This window comes from Herpailurus yagouaroundi, unplaced genomic scaffold, assembly GCF_014898765.1.
Source record: "Herpailurus yagouaroundi ecotype Mexico unplaced genomic scaffold, PumYag 189, whole genome shotgun sequence".
NCBI lineage: Eukaryota > Metazoa > Chordata > Mammalia > Carnivora > Felidae > Herpailurus > Herpailurus yagouaroundi.
Window position 1 is genome coordinate 778,170 of NW_024412420.1, and position 19,105 is coordinate 797,274.

Genomic DNA, 19,105 nt, shown 5'->3' on the forward strand with positions numbered 1-19,105 from the left:
CCTCAGCAGCTGTGAGGGCCATTATTTCATATGTTGCAAGCAGCCCTCTGCTGTGAGTGACAGGACATTCTGTGGGGTGGATTCCATCTGCTGGATGAGATGAGGAGATGCACTGTAGGATTCAAGAAATATCTTTTTAGCGTATGTAATATTGTAAAGAAAAGAACTCTAGGTAGGGACGCCTGAGTGGCTCAGTGGGTAAGCATCCGACTTGATTTCAGCTCAGGTCGTGATCTCACGGTCCATGAGTTCAAGCCCCGCATCGGGCTCTGTGCTGACAGCTCAGAGCCTGGAGCTTGGATTCGGCGTCTCCCTCTCTCTCCATTCCTCCCCTGCTCATGCTCTGTCTCTGTCTCTCAAAAGTAAATAAATGAACTCTAGTTAACCTGAATACACTAGAGAAACCTTGTGGCTATGAAAGGTGTGTAGCACCCCATCCAGTTTTTTAGGCCCTATTTCTTATCCCTCATCCCCTTTGAGCCCCTGTTGTCTCTATCAACAGATGCATCACTTCCCTTAAAAGAAAGGTATTATAATTACTGGCAGCTTAAGAACTAAAATGTTTCACCTTTTACTGTGCAGAAGTTTAGGCACTGACCTAGCTCCTGAAGTTTTAACTATATCTGCCAAACTTCTGCTATCTATTCCTGACACAGCTGCTGTCACTGTCTGTGAGTTTGAGCTTTTCTGGGACTCTTTTAACAGGGAAAACTGATGTATTGCTTTCTTTACTGACTGTGGTTTTTGCTTATATTGGATTACAAGTTTTGCATTCTGATTTTTCCTTTAATGTAATTCCATTTCTTTAAAATTCTGGGGATTCCTCAGATTTGCTTATGCCCCTTCTCTGTGTTCATGACTGCTATGGACTTTTTCTAATACTTATATTCTGTCCTTTCAATGGGATTTTGGTGAGGAGAATGTGTCAGTGTTTGGAGTCAGTTGGCTATCTTGAACCATAAATTGTAGTTTATTTAATATTACAGAATATTTCAAGTTTTTTAAAAGTTTATTTTAGAGAGCGAGAGCGCGCCCACAAGTGGGGGAGGGGCAGAGAGCGAATCCCAGGCAGGCTTTGAGCCTCAAGCTCACGAACCCTGAGATCATGCATGACCTGAGCTGAAATCAAGAGTCAGACCCTTAATTGACTGAGCCACCCAGGTGCCCCCAGAATATTTAGAGTTTTTCAATAACAATGAACTAGACATTTAAGATTTTGGAGTTAAATATATTGGGTCTCTGCCACTTGATATTTGAGTTGTCTTGAGCAACTTTCTGAACTATTTCAAACTATTGATTTCCCTATTTGTAAAATAAAAATAATGGGAATAATTTTACCTGTCTTGGAGGTTTGCTGCAAGTATTATTTTAATTAAAAAAAATTTTTTTTAATGTTTATTTTTGAGAGAGACAGAGTGTGAGCGGGGGAGGGGTAGAGAGAAGGAGACACAGAATCTGAGGCAGGCTCCAGGCTCTGAGCTGTCAGCATGGGGCTCGAACCCACAAACCATGAGATCATGACCTGAGCCAAAGTTGGATGCTTAGCATACTGAGCCACCCAGGCGCCCCATGCAAGTGTTATTTTGTTGTTTTTTTTTGTTTTTGTTTTTGCAAGTGGTTATTTTAGATTATTCATGTAAAGCTCTTAGCACAGAACCTGGTATACAATAAGTGCTCAATAAAAATGTTATTTGTTAGATTACGAATATTCAAAACAGCTACTTCAAAAACAACTCAAGTAGCTTTTTTATGGAAATCTTTTCAAAGAGAAATTAATAAATAGATGCTAAGCTACTGACTATAGAGGTATCAAAACTCTGAGGACATCCTTGCTGCTAAATGTAGTTAGGACTAAGACATTTGGAACTAGTTACTTTATCCTATAATATATTTTTAAAAAAATATTTATTTATTTTTGAGAGAGTGCAAGCGGGGTGGGGTTGGGAGAGGGGAGACAGAGGATCCAAAGTGGGCCCTGTGTTGACAGGCTGACAGCAGCAAGCCCAATATGGTGCTTGAACTCACGAATAGGGAGATCATGACGAGCCAGAGTCAGACACTCAATCAACTGAGCCACCCAGCTGCCCCTATCCTGTAATATTTTTTTCCTAATGTTGGTTTGATGGTTGTAATATAATTATATTATTGATAAAATTCATTAATATATTGATGAAGGAATTAACACAAGTTCTTTTTGAATAGCTTTAAAAATATTCTTAAATTTTATTCTATGCTAATTCAAGTCTTTTTTTTTTTTCTAAATCAAGTCTGATTCAACACATGTTGCCAGTTTTACTCTGATACAATACTAATGTTTATATCTGGAAGAGTAAAATATTTTATTTCTTATTACAGCAGAATGGCCAAAGACTATGACAGGTCTTCCCAGCACATCAGGGACAACTGCCAGTGTGGTCATCATACGGGGCACGAAGATGTATGTAGCTCACGTGGGTGACTCAGGGGTGGTTCTTGGAATTCAGGATGACCCGAAGGATGATTTTGTCAGAGCTGTGGAGGTGACACAGGACCATAAGCCAGAACTTCCCAAGGAAAGAGAACGAATCGAAGGACTTGGTGGGAGGTAATCATTGTGCTGTTTTGTCTTTCCTCTCTTGGTTCTATTTAGTCCTTTTCTGCTTTACTAACCAGATTGACCTTTACTCACTTTTGAAGTTATTTTCTCAGTATTACATGTTTTTAGTTTGCCTAATAAAGTACCCATCTGTGTTCATACTTATCTCATTGTTTTGAATTGACTTTTTTTTTTTTCTAATGATGGCTCCAGAAGGAAATACTATTTTAATGGGAGTCAAGTAACACATACAAGGATTTACTGATCACCTTTTACATAAATACTGATCAGCAAGACTTTCAGAATCTGAACAGAACAGCCCTTAGGATTCTGGAGTAGAACAGTTTGAATCTGGCTTTGAGAATAGAATTTTGTTACAGTTAACCTTCAGCTCTTTGTTTTATTTTTTTATTTAAAAAAATTTTTTTAATGTTTTTATTTATTTTTGAGGCAGAGAAAGAGGGAGACACAGAATCTGAAGCAGGCTTCAGGCTCTGCGCTGTCAGCACAGAGCCTGACGCGGGGCTCGAACTCACAGACTGTGAGATCATGACCTGAGCCGAAGCCGGACGCTTAACCGACTGAGCCACCCAGGTGCCCCTAGCTCTTTGATTTTTAAGTCAGATGTGCTGCTGCAAACCTTTCTTCTGATTATTTTATTTTGCCTGTTTCAAGTTATTGTTTCAATGTGTAGTTTGTAAACTATGAACTGAAAGTGGCTTTAGCATATTTTATGATGCACACTAAAATGCAAGATTATTCTAAAAACCAGAGGAATGAATAACATGAGAACATTTAAAAATTATTCCAATACTAATGTTTAAAAATTCAGGGTATGAGGCAAGTTAAATAGAATCCAGTATTTTCTAAATAATTGTTCTAACTAAAGTCTTACCATGATATTATTTCTTGCCTCCTTTTTCTTCCTTCTATTAGATCAAAATAGTTTTTTTCCGGAGTATTAATAAACTGGGAAAATAATTAATATCCTTAAACTATAAGGGGTTCAAAAATCAGTAAGAAAAACACTAAAACATTGCCACACCCAGATAGGTGAATGAAGGAGAGGACTTTTGAACAACAGCAACGAAAATGCAAAAGCGAGTAAATATTTGAAAAAATTGCTGAAGTGAAACTATTTCTTGCTATTGGGTTACCAAAGTTAAAAAAAAAAACAAAAACCAGATACTTCTCAATATTTTATAGTGTGAAATGGGAATCCTGTTGGTAGGATTATAAATTGGTATGACCTGTATAGAATATAATACACATCACTAACTTAAAAATGTTTATAGATTTGTAATTTTGGGAATGTATTCTAAGGAAATCTGAAATGTGGACCAGAATATCTAAAGAGAGTTATTGATTGCAGTGATGTTTAATGGCTGTTGAAGCCTGGAAATAACTTGAAGGCCCAACAATTGAAGAATTGTTAAGTAAATTATCAAACATATTTATAACATTGAATATGATATAGCTATTAAAAATAATGTTTATAGTAAATTTTTAAAAATCATGGTGTTAAAAAAATTTTCAAACATAGGTAAAGGTAGAGTAGTATAATGAACTCTCATATGTATGAAGAATTTTTAGTAATATAGGATAATGCTTACTAGTCACAAAATAAGCAGGATGTAAGTTATATTTGTAGTGTGATCTCAACTATGCAGAGAAATAGGAGTAGTATAGGAATACACCAAATGTTAATAATTTTCTGTATGATGATTTACATATATCTAAATATGTATAATTTATTTATTTATTTATTTTTATTATTTTTTTAAATATGTATAATTTTTAATGGGAGCATTCATTTGGTTAAAATTTAGGTAGCATAAAATGATGTACTTTAGAAGGTTTCTCAACTACTACTGTCCCACAGCCCACCCAGTTCCTCTCCCTCTCAAGAAACCAGTATTACTGTGTATTCTTTGATGGCTATTCATGCACAATCCAATATGAAGCTGTACCATGTATGGATGTACCATCATTTATTTAACTAGTCTCCTGTTGAAGAGTATTTGTTTCTATTTTTTTGTTGTTGTTGATATTACAAACACTACTGTAAAATGAAAAATCTTGTGCACGCATCTTTTTGTGCATACAAATATATTTGTAGGATTATTTCCTAGATGGAATTGCTGGGCCAAAGAGGAGTATTTTTAAATTTTTAAATCATTAATTAATTAATTTAAAATGGTTACTTACTTATTTTGAGAGGGATCGAGAGAGAGCGCATGTGATTGGAAGAGGGGCAGAGAGAGAGAATCCCAAACAGGCTCTGCACTGTCAGCACAGAGCACAACATGCTTCCCAGAAACCATGAGATCATTACCTGAGCCAAAATCAAGAGTTGACATTTAACTTACTGAGCCACCCAGGCGCCCCAGGAACCCTTTATACTCTTAAAAATTGTGGACCTCAAAGAGCTTTTTGTTTATATGGATTATATATAATGATTTTACCATATTAGAAACTAAAAATGGAGACATTTTCAAATATTTCTTAATTCATTAAAAAATAATACTAAACCCATTGTGTTAATATAAAGAACATTTTTATGAAAAATAGCTATTTCTCAACACGTGTATTTAGTGAGAGGATTGGCATTGTTTTACACTTTTGAAAGTCTCTTTAATGTCTGGCTTAATAGTGATAGCTAGATTCTCATATCTGCTTCTGCCTTCAATCTGTTGTAAGATGTTTTAGTTGCAGTATCAGAAGTAAAATGTGGTCTTTCATAGATACATAATTGGAAAAAGGAGGAGTATTTTGTTTCATTCATTCATTTATGTATTTATGTTTTTAATGTTTATTTTTGAGAGAGAGCAGCATGTGAGCGGGGGAGGGGCAGAGAAAGAGAGAGAGAGAGGGTGAAATGGAAGCAGGCTCCAGGCTCTGAGCTGTCAGTACAGAGCCCAGTGCAAGGCTCAAACCCACAGACTGCAAGATTGTGACTATAATTGACTGAGCCCACCCAGGTGCCCCAAGGAGGAATATTTTAAAAACTTTTCCATGTATTGGAGATATTCATCTTTGATGTTATTCCAGAACTCAAAAAGAGGTAGTTTCTTAAGGGTTAATAATAGTATATATTAATGACCTTTTTATACACTCACATTAAGATCCATAGGTATATCAATTGAGAGCTATTGCTTAAATGGCTTTTTTTTTAAATCCACATAGGATTTTTTTTTTTTATTAATAGACTTTATGTTTTAGAACAGTTTTAGGTTCATGGCAAAATGGAGTGGAAGGTACTGAGAATGCCTATATACTCCCTGCTTCCTCCTATACACACAAACTTCACTCCTACACCAGAGTGGTGTATTTGTTACAATTGATAACCCTACATTGACATATCATTATTGCCCCAAGTCCGTAGTTTACCTTAGGGATGTTCTAGAGTTTTGACAGACATACAGTAACATGTATCTACCATTACAGTATCATAAGAATAGTTTCACTGTCTAAAGATTCTGTGCGCTTTGCCAATTTATCCTCCCTACCTCCTTTGTTACTGGCAACCACTGGTTTCTTTGTTGTCTCCGTGGTTTTGCTTTTTCTAGATCATATAGTTGGAATGGTACAGTATTTAGTGCCATGTGTGATTTTGTAACATAGGCATTGGTCATTTGTAAAATACTGGTTTATTGAGTTACACATATCCAAATATTGACACGTTTTATCATATATCATATCAAGACATGTAGCCTTTCAAAAATTCCACTGTATACACATGGTCTTACGAAAATAATTTTGACCTGGCAGACCCCCTGAAAAGATCTGGGAATCACTTTTCTAGTACTTGTATGGAGAGACCTTCAGTCTCCCTGGAATTTTAAAATCTGAGATGTGTAGTAGGGTACAAGTAATTTTTTTTCTTTATGGCCATTAGTAGCTACTGGAACAATTATATATCTTTTTCTTACTGATTAGAAGTCTTTACCAGGCATAAAACCCCTCTTTAATGGGAAGATAACCTTGAGTTTACTCTCTTCTAGCACTGTTTCTCTGGTTAAGATAAATAACAGAGTGTTAGCTCTGTTATAAGGTAACATTGCTTATGGTATACTGATCCTTGAATTGGAACTGTATCTGTTTAGAGAAGATTTTGAGTGTACTATAAATTTCTGTTGGAAAGCACAGACCTTATTAGCAGCCCTATATCATGCAGTTTGACTTGTGCAGGGATGGGCTATTAAAAGACACTGATTCCTGTGGCATATGAAGCTCATTTATGGGGGCTAGAAAATGGCTCTTGGATTTCTGTTAAGGATCATTTCTGGAGACAACATGACTGAAGCTGCCATGCTGGCATACTGTGCTTCCTGTTCTGTATCCTACAAAGTTAAATGAGCCTGGTTTCATGCTGTCATTTATGTGGTCCTATGAGTTTGAAAGTCAGTCTGTATCTGAGACCAATACTGGTAGTCATGCAAAGTGGGCTTTGCAATTGTAAACTGAATTCCTGTATATCCTTGGGTCTTTTTCTGAGCTTTTTTAATATTATATGTGTACCAATAGCATGCTTTTTTTTAATTGAGGCTTTGTTGCAATTTTTTTTTATTTTTTTATTTTTATTTAAAAAAATTTTTTTTTTTCCAACGTTTATTTATTTTTGGGACAGAGAGAGACAGAGCATGAACGGGGGAGGGGCAGAGAGAGAGGGAGACACAGAATCGGAAACAGGCTCCAGGCTCTGAGCCATCAGCCCAGAGCCTGACGCGGGGTTCGAACTCCCGGACCGCGAGATCATGACCTGGCTGAAGTCGGACGCTTAACCGACTGCGCCACCCAGGCACCCCTTGTTGCAATTTTTAATATTGGTAGGCCTGATCCCTTTTCATTAATCTTTTAAAAATATTTTCTTGATGATTCTTTATTTTTTATATGAATTGTTAAATTAGATTTTCTTTGATTTTTTTTTTTTAATAACTTTTTTTAGAGTTTGTTTTTTGTCTTATCACTTAAAATACCATCTGGATAGTTGGACAGATGCTCTTTGCCATTTGGGAGCAGGTGTCTTTTTGCACAAATTGAGCTGTTTTATTAGAAGTTATTTCCTCCTTTCCCTCTGTCTCACCCCAGGCAACTGGCCAGTGCTATGTTTTTCCAGCCTTCTGTTGCTGCTCAGTCAGCTCTCTGCATATCAGGCTGTTCCTTTTGTGTATGCCTTTTAATCATACAGGACAACAGCAGGGAGTACAATAAAAGCAGTCTGCTTTTGTTTTTTGTTTTGTTTTTTGTTCCTCAGAAACACAGAGACCATAATATCTTTGACTATTAAGTGTCAAGAGAGCTCCTACTTAGATTTATAATGGAAACAATTTGGGTAGCTACTGTAATTACCTAAGTATGTATTAAAACTTACATTTTAGGGAGCAGGTTTAGGAAAGAATAGGGCTTAGGTGGTATGAAGACAGAATGATGGTGTTTCTTCTTGTGAATGGTAGATTTAATCTTTACTCTCCTGTTTGTTTTTTGAGGATCAGCATTGAAGAAAGCATAGAATAACAAAATGGCCACCTTTGATAGTCTCACTCTTGAGACTATGACCTAGAATAATGTTGCTTTGAGGACTGTGAATTAAACTAAATGGTTCTCAAAGGGATAGTAAATAAACAACTCTCGTAATTTTCTCTTCTGTGTTATCATTGACAACGTTTTGTGACCATTCTGTACTTGCTTCATTCCTCCTTTGTGCTATCCAATATAGTTTCCACTAGCCACATATAGCTGTTTAAATTTAAATAGAAGTAAAATCAAATAAAATTAAAAATTCAGTTCCTCATTTAGCACTAGCCACAGTTACAGTGCTCAGTAGCCATGGAGAGCAGCAAAGTGAACATTTCCATCCTTACAGAAAGTTTCGTGAGACAGCTGCTCAAGTCCCCTGGCATGCCCTTATCAGATAAGTTTGTTTTCTACTTCAGAAAGGTTGAGGCTGTTCTGCCATATTCATGTTTTTCTTGGCTCAGAGGAAGAGTGGCCTTTTCTCATTTATATGGCTTATGCCTTTATTTTTCTTCTCTTAGAACTTTTATTCCATTTGTTATCTTTTTTTTCTCTAGTATCTTCATTCTTTTGAAGTTAGAGTAGAGATAGAAAAGCCATAGTTGGGGCTTAACTAGCTGGCAGCTGCTGAGGTATATGGCATTTTATAGTGACATTCCTTTGAGGGTGGTTACCATTAGTTGTCCTGTCTTCAGCTTTCTAAATCTTTTCTTTTTTTTTTTTTTTTGAGAGACAGAGACAGAACATGAGCAGGGGAGGGGCAGAGAGAGAGGGAGACACAGAATCAGAAGCAGGCTCCAGGCTCTGAGCTGTTAGCACAGAGCCCGATGCAGGGCTCGAACCCACAAACCGTGAGGTCAAGACCTGAGCCGAAGCTGGATGCTTAACCGACTGAGCCACCCAGGCACCCCACAGCTTTCTAAATCTTAAAGCCAGTTTTATTTTGGTGTTCATCAAGTTTAGGAGGATAGAGTCATGCTACTCAAGGTCAACATAATCAACTGATAAGGGACTCATGTATTCATCAAGATGTCTTAGTACTCATTAATCATGAGAAAAATAACTGACAAGAAAACCTCATGTTATTGTCAGTTGGCCTGCTGTTGATGAAATGAAATTTCAGATTATAATCAAAGGGTTTCTGGATGCACGGGAGTTCTAAGTGAGAAGACTTAATTATATTATCTTAGTGTCATCTGTCTCAGAGTCTTGGGAATTACCCTCTGTCTTCTGCATGTATCTGTCAGGTAGACTTAATATCAATTAGGCTAATATAGTTTCTTGAAAATTCTCTTTGTGTTTTTCTCCCCAACTTTTCTAGCCTTCCAGAGGAACATTTTTCTTGTGTAGATTTTTTTTTAATCCAGGCAGGTTATTAAATTAAGAGTCAGTTTACCATTTCAGTCATGCCAGGTAACTGCAGAGAGACCATCTCTATTGTGTTACTACTTTTTTTGCTCAAAGATTGACTATATTTTCATGTTTTAGGTACCCTAACATGTACTAACTTCTCCATATACTAGTTACAGATTTCTGTTGCTCCTATGCCACATTCCTTTTTAAGAGTTTCCTTGTTCTGTAACTCCCACATCTATATCTCTACAGCTGATCTGCTTGCAAAGTCTACTCTTATACTTCTAATTACAGAAATATTTCTGTAATACATGGTTGTTTCTATTTAGGTATATCCTATGCCTCAAATTAAGAATATTAAAACTGAATTTGTACTGTTTTCAGTACAAGTCTCAAAAACTACATAACCTTCCCCTTTTAATTTTTTTATCATTGTTTATTTATAGCCTCTTCCTCTCCTCAGTTTTGTTAGTTATCACATTACCTTGCTTTTTTCTCTGACAAGTTATCTACTCATTTTTCTTCTCATTACTTCCACTCTGTTCTGTCTAACCTACCTTAGTAATCTCCAAATTCCCCATGTTAATCTACCCTATTTTGTCTTTGCTCTTTAAACAGGAATCTTGGCTTATGCATCTTTGTGTCTGAAACAGATAAGTCATTATTTCGTGATAATTGATTGTATTAGGTATTTGACACATTGACCTGCTTTGTTATATTTTATTCATTTAGAGTATTTTTATGAACTCTTTTTTCAGTGTGATGAACAAGTCTGGGGTGAATCGTGTAGTTTGGAAACGACCTCGGCTCACTCACAATGGACCTGTTAGAAGGAGTACAGTTATTGACCAGATTCCTTTTCTGGCAGTAGCAAGAGCGCTTGGTAAGTAGGACTTACTTAGTGAAATCCTATTACATTTTCTACAGTGTACGGTGGTAACATAAAAGAGGAAACTAAGAACTAAACCTTCATTTAACAGATAATGGGGGTAGAAATATGCTGTTTTAATAGTAAATGCTTTAACAATCCAGGGGAAGGTTAAAATACGGATTTCAGTGCCAATTGCTTCTTAAATTTTTTTTTTTTTCAACGTTTATTTATTTTTGGGACAGAGAGAGACAGAGCATGAATGGGGGAGGGGCAGATAGAGAGGGAGACACAGAATCGGAAACAGGCTCCAGGCTCTGAGCCATCAGCCCAGAGCCTGGCGCAGGGCTCGAACTCCCGGACCGCAAGATCGTGACCTGGCTGAAGTCGGTCGCTTAACCGACTGCGCCACCCAGGCGCCCCAATGCCAATTGCTTCTTAATTAGGAGTCACGTTTAATGTTTTGCTGATTCCTACCTATACTTAGGGAAGTATATGTATGTCTGGGCTTGGTGTTACCCTTAAAACTGTTTTTAAATGTGCTTCCTTCAGCCTTTCATATTTCTCTTAAGAGCCTTTAAGTTTCTTTTTCTTTTTAGCTAGCAAAATAATTGTTCATTACAAAATAAAAATACTTCTTTTCTAGTCTACCTGGTTTTGGAAGAAAGGCTAGAGGATTATAGCTACAGAAATATCTTACCTGGGATGTGCCAGTTAAATTTTCTTGTACAGCAAATTTCTTTTAGGAAACACTGATTTTTTCCTTCTTTCCTCTAACAGAAACTTGAGTACTGACTTAGTGCCAGGCACTGAATTAGGCTTTGGAGAGATTTTACTGGTAGATATATTCTGTTTGTTTTCACGGAACAAGACTATGTAGTTGAGGAGATAGGCAATAAAGAAATAAGCTTGTAAATGAAATAAGTATGGATTAGGAAATACTGTGAGGAAAAGAAATGGGGTTCTGTAATAAAAAATAATTTAGAATGGAAAAACTTTTATATAGTGTAATAGAAATGCTCCTTTTAGGCGGTGTTATTTTAGCTGAGATTTGATGGCTGAGAAGGAGCTATTCTTGTGAAAAGTCTGTTAAAGAATATTTCAGGCCTGGATCCTGAATTGGGAAAGAACTTGACATGTTCTAGGAATTATCAAGAGACTGGAGTTAATGAGGCAGACATGGGCCATATCATGGCAGATATTTGCATTCTAGTCTGAGTGTGCTGGGAAACATTGAATGATACTAAGGTAAAGAGTAACACCATCTGATTTGCATTTTCAAAAGATCATTCTACCTTTCATATTACTATCTCTTAATTCGTCTTTGGTGATCAAATGCAGATAGGCTTAGCATTCATGGAACCTATAATCTAGTGGAGGAAATAGACAATAAATGAACAAATGGGAAAGTTGTTCTAAAAAGTGTCATAAAGGAATTAACCAAGGTGATATACCTGTAATTGGTAGGAGGATTAGTGGGTAACAGTGGAAGGCTACATTAAAGAGGATGATCAAGGAACATTCTTTAAAAAAGTATTTATTATTTGAGTTAAGACCTGAAGGAGGAGAAGGGGGCGAGGAAAATAATAGTCAAAACATTCCCACAAAGCCATTAGGCAGTAGGTATTTGATTTGGGGCAGTGGATGGGTGAGTTGTCCAGCATGTATTCTCTTTTCCTACTAAATAACATACTGAAATTTTGGGAATTATGTCTCCCCTAATACGTGCAGTCTTAATTTAGACGTTCCTATTCAGGCTCCTTTTGTAAAACATAGGTCAGCTCAGTTAAATCAGTCAGATTCTCTATTCTAGGATTTTGAATTGTGACTCTATTAAGGACAAAAATTAAAAACAAAGAAACTGGTTGGAATGAATTCATCTTAGGAATATTGACTTCTTTCGGCAGTGCCCATTGATATGGTAGGGTTTTCCTGCCTAAGGCTTGAAACTGACCTGTATCCATGCTTGGTTCTCCAGCTTCTTGTCTGTTGTGTGAACTACTTGGGTTTTCTTCTGAGTTGCCTTTTGGGCCTAACTTAACCTGAGTTGGAAATTGTCATTTGCAAGCACAGAATCCTAATGCAGGAAAGAAAGGGCTTGATGTCTTTAAGGAACATGAATGAAACCAGTGTGAGAGAGAGGAGGTAGAGATGTAAAATGAAAGTGGAGATGAGGATACTTACCCAATTAAGAAGGGCTGTGCAGGCTAAGTAAGGTAAGTTTGGTGAAGACATTATGGGTGGTAGGCAGGAACTAAACCCCACAAGGCTTTATGGCTAGACCATAATAAGGAACTTCATTTTAAATACTTTTGAGAAAAGGGTACCTGGGTGGCTCAGTTGGTTAAGCATCTGACTGACTCTTGGTTTCAGCTCAAGTCATGATCTTGTGGTTCATGGGATTGAGCCCTGAGGCATTGGGCTCTGCACTGACAGCGTGGAGTCTGCCTGGGATTCTTTCTCTTTGCTCCTGTCTCACTCATGCTGTCTCTCAAAATAAATAAATAAACTTCTGGGGCGACTGAGTGGCTCAGTTGGTTAAGCATCTCACTTCAGCTCAGGTCATGATCTAAGCAGTTTGTAAGTTCGAGCCCCACATTGGGCTCTGTGCTGACAGCTCAGAGCCTGGAGCCTGCTTTGGATTCTGTGTCTGCATCTCTCTCTGCCCCTCCCCAGCTCGCACTCTCTCTCGCTCAAAAATAAATAAACATAAAAATAAATAAACAAATAAATAAATACTTTTGGGAAGGAATTGAGGAGTAGAAGTATACCACAGTAGTTAAGAGAGAAACTTTGGAGCCAAGATTCCAAGGCTCCAATCCAATGCTGTTTACTTACTATACAAACTTGGGCAAATCACTTATTATATGTAAATTACTTAATGGGGTACAGTTTTTTCAGCTGTAAATGGGGTTAATGATGGTACCTGCCTCATTCTTTTGTGAGGATTGGATGACAATATATTTAAAGTGCTTAAAATAGTGTCTGGCACATCATAAGCACTCTATAAATGTTAGCTGTTGTTATCGCTTATCGAAGTAGGACAGGGACTGATTCAGTTTTTTATTTTATTTTTTTATTATTTTATTCATTTAATTTTATTTAAATCCAAGTAGTTAACGTATAGTGTGATAGTGGTTTCAGGAGTACAGTTTAGTGATTCATCACTTAAAAATAACATGCAGTGCTCATCCCAACAAGTGTCCTCCTTAATGCCCATCATCCATTTAGTTCATCCCCTCACCAGATACCCCCTCCAGCAGTCCTCAGTTTGTGTGTATTTAAGAGTCTCTTATGGTTTGCCTCCCTCTCTGTTTTAATCTTATTTTTCCTTCTCTTCCCATATGTTCATCTGTTTTATTTCTTAAATTCCACATATATGAGTGAAATCTTAGGATATTTATCTCTCTGACTGACGTATTTTGCTTAGGATAATACATTCTAGTTCCATCCACGTTGTTGCAAATGGCAAGATTTCATTTGGTCACTGAGTAATATTCCATTATATATATATACACACACACCCACACCCACACACACACACACACACACACCACATCTTCTTAACCCATTCATCAGCTGATGGACATTTGGGCTCTTTCCATAATTTGGCTATTGTTGATGGTACTATCGAGTTTGTTTTTAAAGGGTTGTTTTGGCTGCTATAATGGCTAAAATTATAGGGTAATAAAATTAGAGACAAGGGTGCTATTTAGGGGCTTGTAGCAGTATATAGGCACTTTACATATTTTGTAGATTTTTGCAGAACTAGAATGCTATCTTAGTTACCCAGGTTATTCATGTCATAGTATAAGCATGTGATGTAAGAGATCCTTCAATTCTTAGCAAGGAAAAAGAGGGAGGAAGGTGATAATTGGTAGAGAATTAATATTACTAAAGAATAGAGGGTTTTTTATGGGGCAATTCACTGGACTGAGGGCAGGGTCTCACTTCAGGTTCAAAAAGTAAAGTGAACTTTCAGTTTAGATTCTGGGGTGCCTGGGTGGTTCAGTCGGTTGAGTGTCAACTCTTTATTTCAGGTCAGGTCGTGATTTCACAGTCATGAGATCAAGCCCTGCATCTGGCTTTGGGCTGGCAGCTCGGAGCCTGCTTGGGATTCTCTCCCTCCCTCTCTGCCCCTCCCCTGCTCACATTCTCATCACAAAAATAAATAAACATTTTTTAAAGAGTAGATGCCAAGGTATTATGTATATATGAAGTATATGTGCCAAGCATTTTAAGCCTTGAAACCCATTAGTGATTGTGTAGTGGAAAAGAAGGAGCAGAAAGACCAAGAAAACTAACTGGTTTTTCTGTTTCACATATTCTTCTGTTCAGAGATATCTCTAGAGCAATTCAGACAAGAAATAATTCAGCCCATGCTTGAATATCTTCAGTAAATCCTAATATTTCATAGTATAAACACTTGCATAATTGTCAGTTAAAATCTGCCTCCATGAATCTTTCAGATGTTGGCTCTAGTTATGTGTGCTGAAACAAAAACAAAGCAGTATATTTATTTTGCCTTTTGCCTAATGACCATGATTTTACCTATTCAAAATTGCCTAGCATGTTTCTCTAGTCTTTCCTCTAGGCTAATTTCAGTCTCTTCATTATTCTTATCATATTCCTCTAGATGTTTCCTTCAGTAAATGTTCCAGAATTGAGGACACTCTACAAGATGTGGTGTGACCAATTTGAAGTATAATGGAAATATTTAGTTCCTGCTACCTGAGTGTTGTACTTCTAATAAGAGTCCTGGAATCCTGTCATTAGCTTTTAGTAATCATATCACATTTGTTTTATTCAAATAGCTCCAGTCTTTAGATGTTTTTCTTATTAACTGCTACCAGGTCAGATTTCTATATTGCATCTTTGTTCTTTATTGGGATGGGGGGGGAGATGGAGACTGAATAATAGCATTCAATGAGCTTCTTACAGAATGTATAGTCAATACAAAAAGTATTGATTGGTGTATTTGGAGAGATTTTTTTTTTTAAGAGAGAGCACAAGCAAAGGAGGGGCAGATAGAGGGGAACAGAGAATCCAAAGCAGGCTCTGTGCTGACAGTAGAGAGCCCAATGTGGGGCTCAAACCCACGAACCATGAAGTGTTCCATGAAGTGTTCACATGGCTAAATGGCTACCCGTTGTGGTTAGCATAGATTTCTACAGTGGATAGGAAGTTAGAGAATATAAGACTTTGAGGATCTCTTATAGTTTTGAGAGTCCATGGTAATATTTTTCAAATTGTTGATCTTTGGGATGTGAGGGCGATCTGGCTGTGACATCTGTCAACCCATTGATTGCCAGGGTTGATTTGACTGATCTGGCTGGCTAGGTGGGTGTCCCCTTCCTCCCTCACTGCTCTGTGTGCATCTCTCCTGAAGCTGCATACTTGGTTGATGAGGATGACCTTCCCTGATAGAGGAGGACCCTTCTTCGGTTAAGGGTATATTAGGAGCTGTGCTCCCCAGCTAGAGTCTCCAAACAAGCTCTCGAGGTCCACTGATAGGAGAACATAGGGTAGTGTCAAGCTTCCAAGACTCCAGACACATCCAAATAAGGTCTGCATGTGGCAGTCTGCCTTTATTTAAAATAAATAAGTTAAACAAATAAGTAATTAAATGTTGATATTTGGATTAGCTTTCTGTCATAGTCAAAACACCTTTTTTTTAACTTGCTATTTTCACTGTGTGTTGTTTTTGAGATTTATTCATCTTTACAAATGTAGTTTTAATTTAATTGTTGACTATTAGATGTTCAGTCTCACTATGAAACTGTATTTTCTTCTTCCATACCCTGATTGGACAGTTAGGTTATATCTGTGCATTTGCTACTATGAAAAATGCTGCTATGAATATATACACCTATGAGATTTCTTTAAGGCATATAAATTAGAAGTGGAATTGCTGGGTCATAGTACATTACTTACCAACTTTTAATCTGTATTTATTTTTGAGACAGAGAGAGAGAGAGAGAGAGAGAGAGTGCGAGTGGGGGAACAACAGAGAGAGAGGGAGACACAGAATCTAAAACAGGGTTCAGGCTCTGAGCTGTCAGCACAGAGCCTGATGCAGGGCTCGAACTCATGAAACTGTGAGTTCATGACCTGAGCCAAAGTCAGACACTTAACTGACTCACTCAGGCGCCCCCTACTTTTAAAACACCACATCAGGGGCACCTGAGTGACTCAGTCAGTTAAGCATTCGACTTCAGCTCAGGTCATAATCTCCCAGTTTGTGAGTTTGAGCCCCATGCTGCTTTGGATTCTGTGCCTCCCTCTCTCTTCCTCCCCTGCTCATGCTCTGTCTCTCTCAATATCTGTCTCTCTCAATAAGTAAACATTCGAAAAAATTTTTTAAATACTATGACATACACATACAGTATGATAATATTTCTTCAGTAAGTGAGGGAGGCTACTTCAGGCTGGAGGTAACTGGCCTAAAGGCTCTAGCCACTCAGGTCCCATCCTGCTAACACATGGTCATACTCAATCCATTCAAGGCATACCAGTTGGAAAACTCAGTTCATAGATAAGTACATTTTTAATGTTGTTAGATCTTACTCAATATCTCCCCAGAGTGAGTAACTGAATTAGTTATCTCTTGCTATCTGACAGAATATTCTCAAACTTAGTTTAAAACATTTATTATTTCATATGGTTCCTGTGGCTCAGAACCTGGGAGTGATTCTGGCTCAGGGTCTCGCATGTAGTTGTAATCAAGATATCACCTATGGGTATCATCTGAAAGCCAGAATGGGGTTGGGGTATTCACTTCTAGGATGCCTTACATACTTGGCTGTTGGAAGTAGGCCTCAGTTCCTTGTCCTGTGCGCTTCTCTGTAGGGCTCTTTGATGCAGCTGGCTTCCCCTGATCAAGTGATGCAAGAGAGCAAGGTGCAACAACCATAATGTGTTTTTATGGTCTAGTGTCAAAAGTGACACATCATCACTTCCTCTTAGACTAGACTAGAAAATCTAGTCAATTTTTCTTCTAGGCAGAATTAAGCTGTGCTTCTTATGAAGTATAATGAATTTGTGCACTTATTTTAAAACCACACAGAGTTCCCACTTCTTCATGACTCATAAATGAATCTTTGTTGATTTATTTACCAAATATCCATTAAATGTCTATTATGTGCCAGGTACTCTTCTAGGTTCTAGGGATTCCACAATGAACAAAACAATAAAAAATTCCTGGACTCATGAAACTTACCTTCTAGTAGGAGAAAACAGACAATAAAGAAATAATAAGTAGACTATGTATTGTGTTATGTAGTGAAAGGTGCTATCATGAAAAATAAAGCAGGGAATGTTGTGGGAAGTAGGGGTGTAATTTTAAATGGGATACTCAGAGGAGATCTGAAAAAATGACATTTGAATCAAGAGATGAGGCATTGAGACCTATGGGTGTCTTCTGGGGCAAGAGAATTTATTAGGCAAAAGGAACAATGAATGCAGATATCCTTATTAATGATTTTTTTTTAACTGAACAGCTATTAATCACATAGCAAATACTGAAACATCAGTTGTAAAAGGAGGTCAGGAGTTCTGTTTTTAACAAGTTAGTTTGAGGTGCTTATCAGACATAAAACCACTGATGTCCAGTTGACTTCTGGTTATGAAAATTGGCAGTAGGTGAGGTCCAGGCTGGAGATAGCAATTTGGGAGTCAGTGGCATAGATAGGAGTATTTTAAATACTGTTGATGGGGTACACCTGAGTGGCTCAGTTGGCTAAGTGTCCCACTGTTAGTTTCAGCTCAGATCATGATCTAATGGTTATGAGATTGAGTCCTGTGTCTTGTTCCGAGCTGAGCGTGGACCCTGCTTAAGATTCTCTCTCTCCCTCCGTCCCTCCCCTGCACATAGGTGCATGCGTGTACTCTTTCTGTCTCTCCCCACTACTGCTAAATTTTTTTTAATTAAAAAAATTAATAGTTTAACGTGTTGCATGATAATACTTATTGGCTCATAGTAAATTAAATTATCGTATTTAGCACCATTCTTATGGTATGTGGCCATTTTTCTTCTAGCGTTTTGGGAAAGAGGGAAGTTTGCTTAGCAGAAATTGGTATCGTTTTTTAGGCACTCATTAGGATTATAGTTACTTGAGTACAGATGTGACAGAGGTGCCTTCTTGTGGCTGCCTCATGGAATTGCATGTGAATCTTGCAAATCATTTATTCATTGAACAGATACTGATTACAGTATGTGTCAAGCATGTGGTTGGCCTTTGTCCTCATGGAATCTTACAGTTTAGAGAAGGGGAGAGGCATTCATCAGATCACAAAAAGGACTGAAAAATTACATCTCTAAATATTTGTATGCATGTTAATAAGAACTTAAAATAAGGGTATTTTAGGGGCACCTAGGTGGCTCAGTTGGTTGAGCATCTGACGTTGGCTCAGGTTGTGATCTCACGGTTGATCATGAGGCTCACTGCTGTCAGCGCAGAGCCCACTTGAGGTCCTCTGTCCCCTCCCCCCCTTCACTCTCTCCTCCGCTTGCACACGTGCACTTTCTCTCAAAAATAAATAAAACATTTAAATAAAATAAAATGGTATTTTACTAGCTGGAGAAGCAAGAGATATTTAAGTCTGAACAATTACTTGATGTTAAAAGTGGAAGAATGTGTGTTCTAGGCATAGGAACTGCATTTACGAACAACTCTGTGATGGGAGGAAGGCTGGTGAATATAAGGAGCTCTGACAAAGGACAGTGTAGCTAGAACAGAGATTGATACAGGAAAAAGAGGCACAGATAAAATGAGAAAATATTTCATGTTTTT

The 19,105-nt window shown here is 37.5% G+C and overlaps 1 protein-coding gene across 1 annotated transcript in view; it reads left to right on the forward strand.

Moving 5' to 3' along the window:
- PPM1D (protein phosphatase, Mg2+/Mn2+ dependent 1D) overlaps nucleotides 1-19,105 on the forward strand; it is a 48,342-nt gene that overhangs the window by 14,895 nt on the left and 14,342 nt on the right. Inside the window, exons 2-3 of the mRNA XM_040496921.1 lie at nucleotides 2,356-2,584; nucleotides 10,204-10,328. Of these exons, the coding sequence (XP_040352855.1) occupies nucleotides 2,356-2,584; nucleotides 10,204-10,328 (354 nt within the window). The remainder of the gene's footprint in view (nucleotides 1-2,355; nucleotides 2,585-10,203; nucleotides 10,329-19,105) is intronic.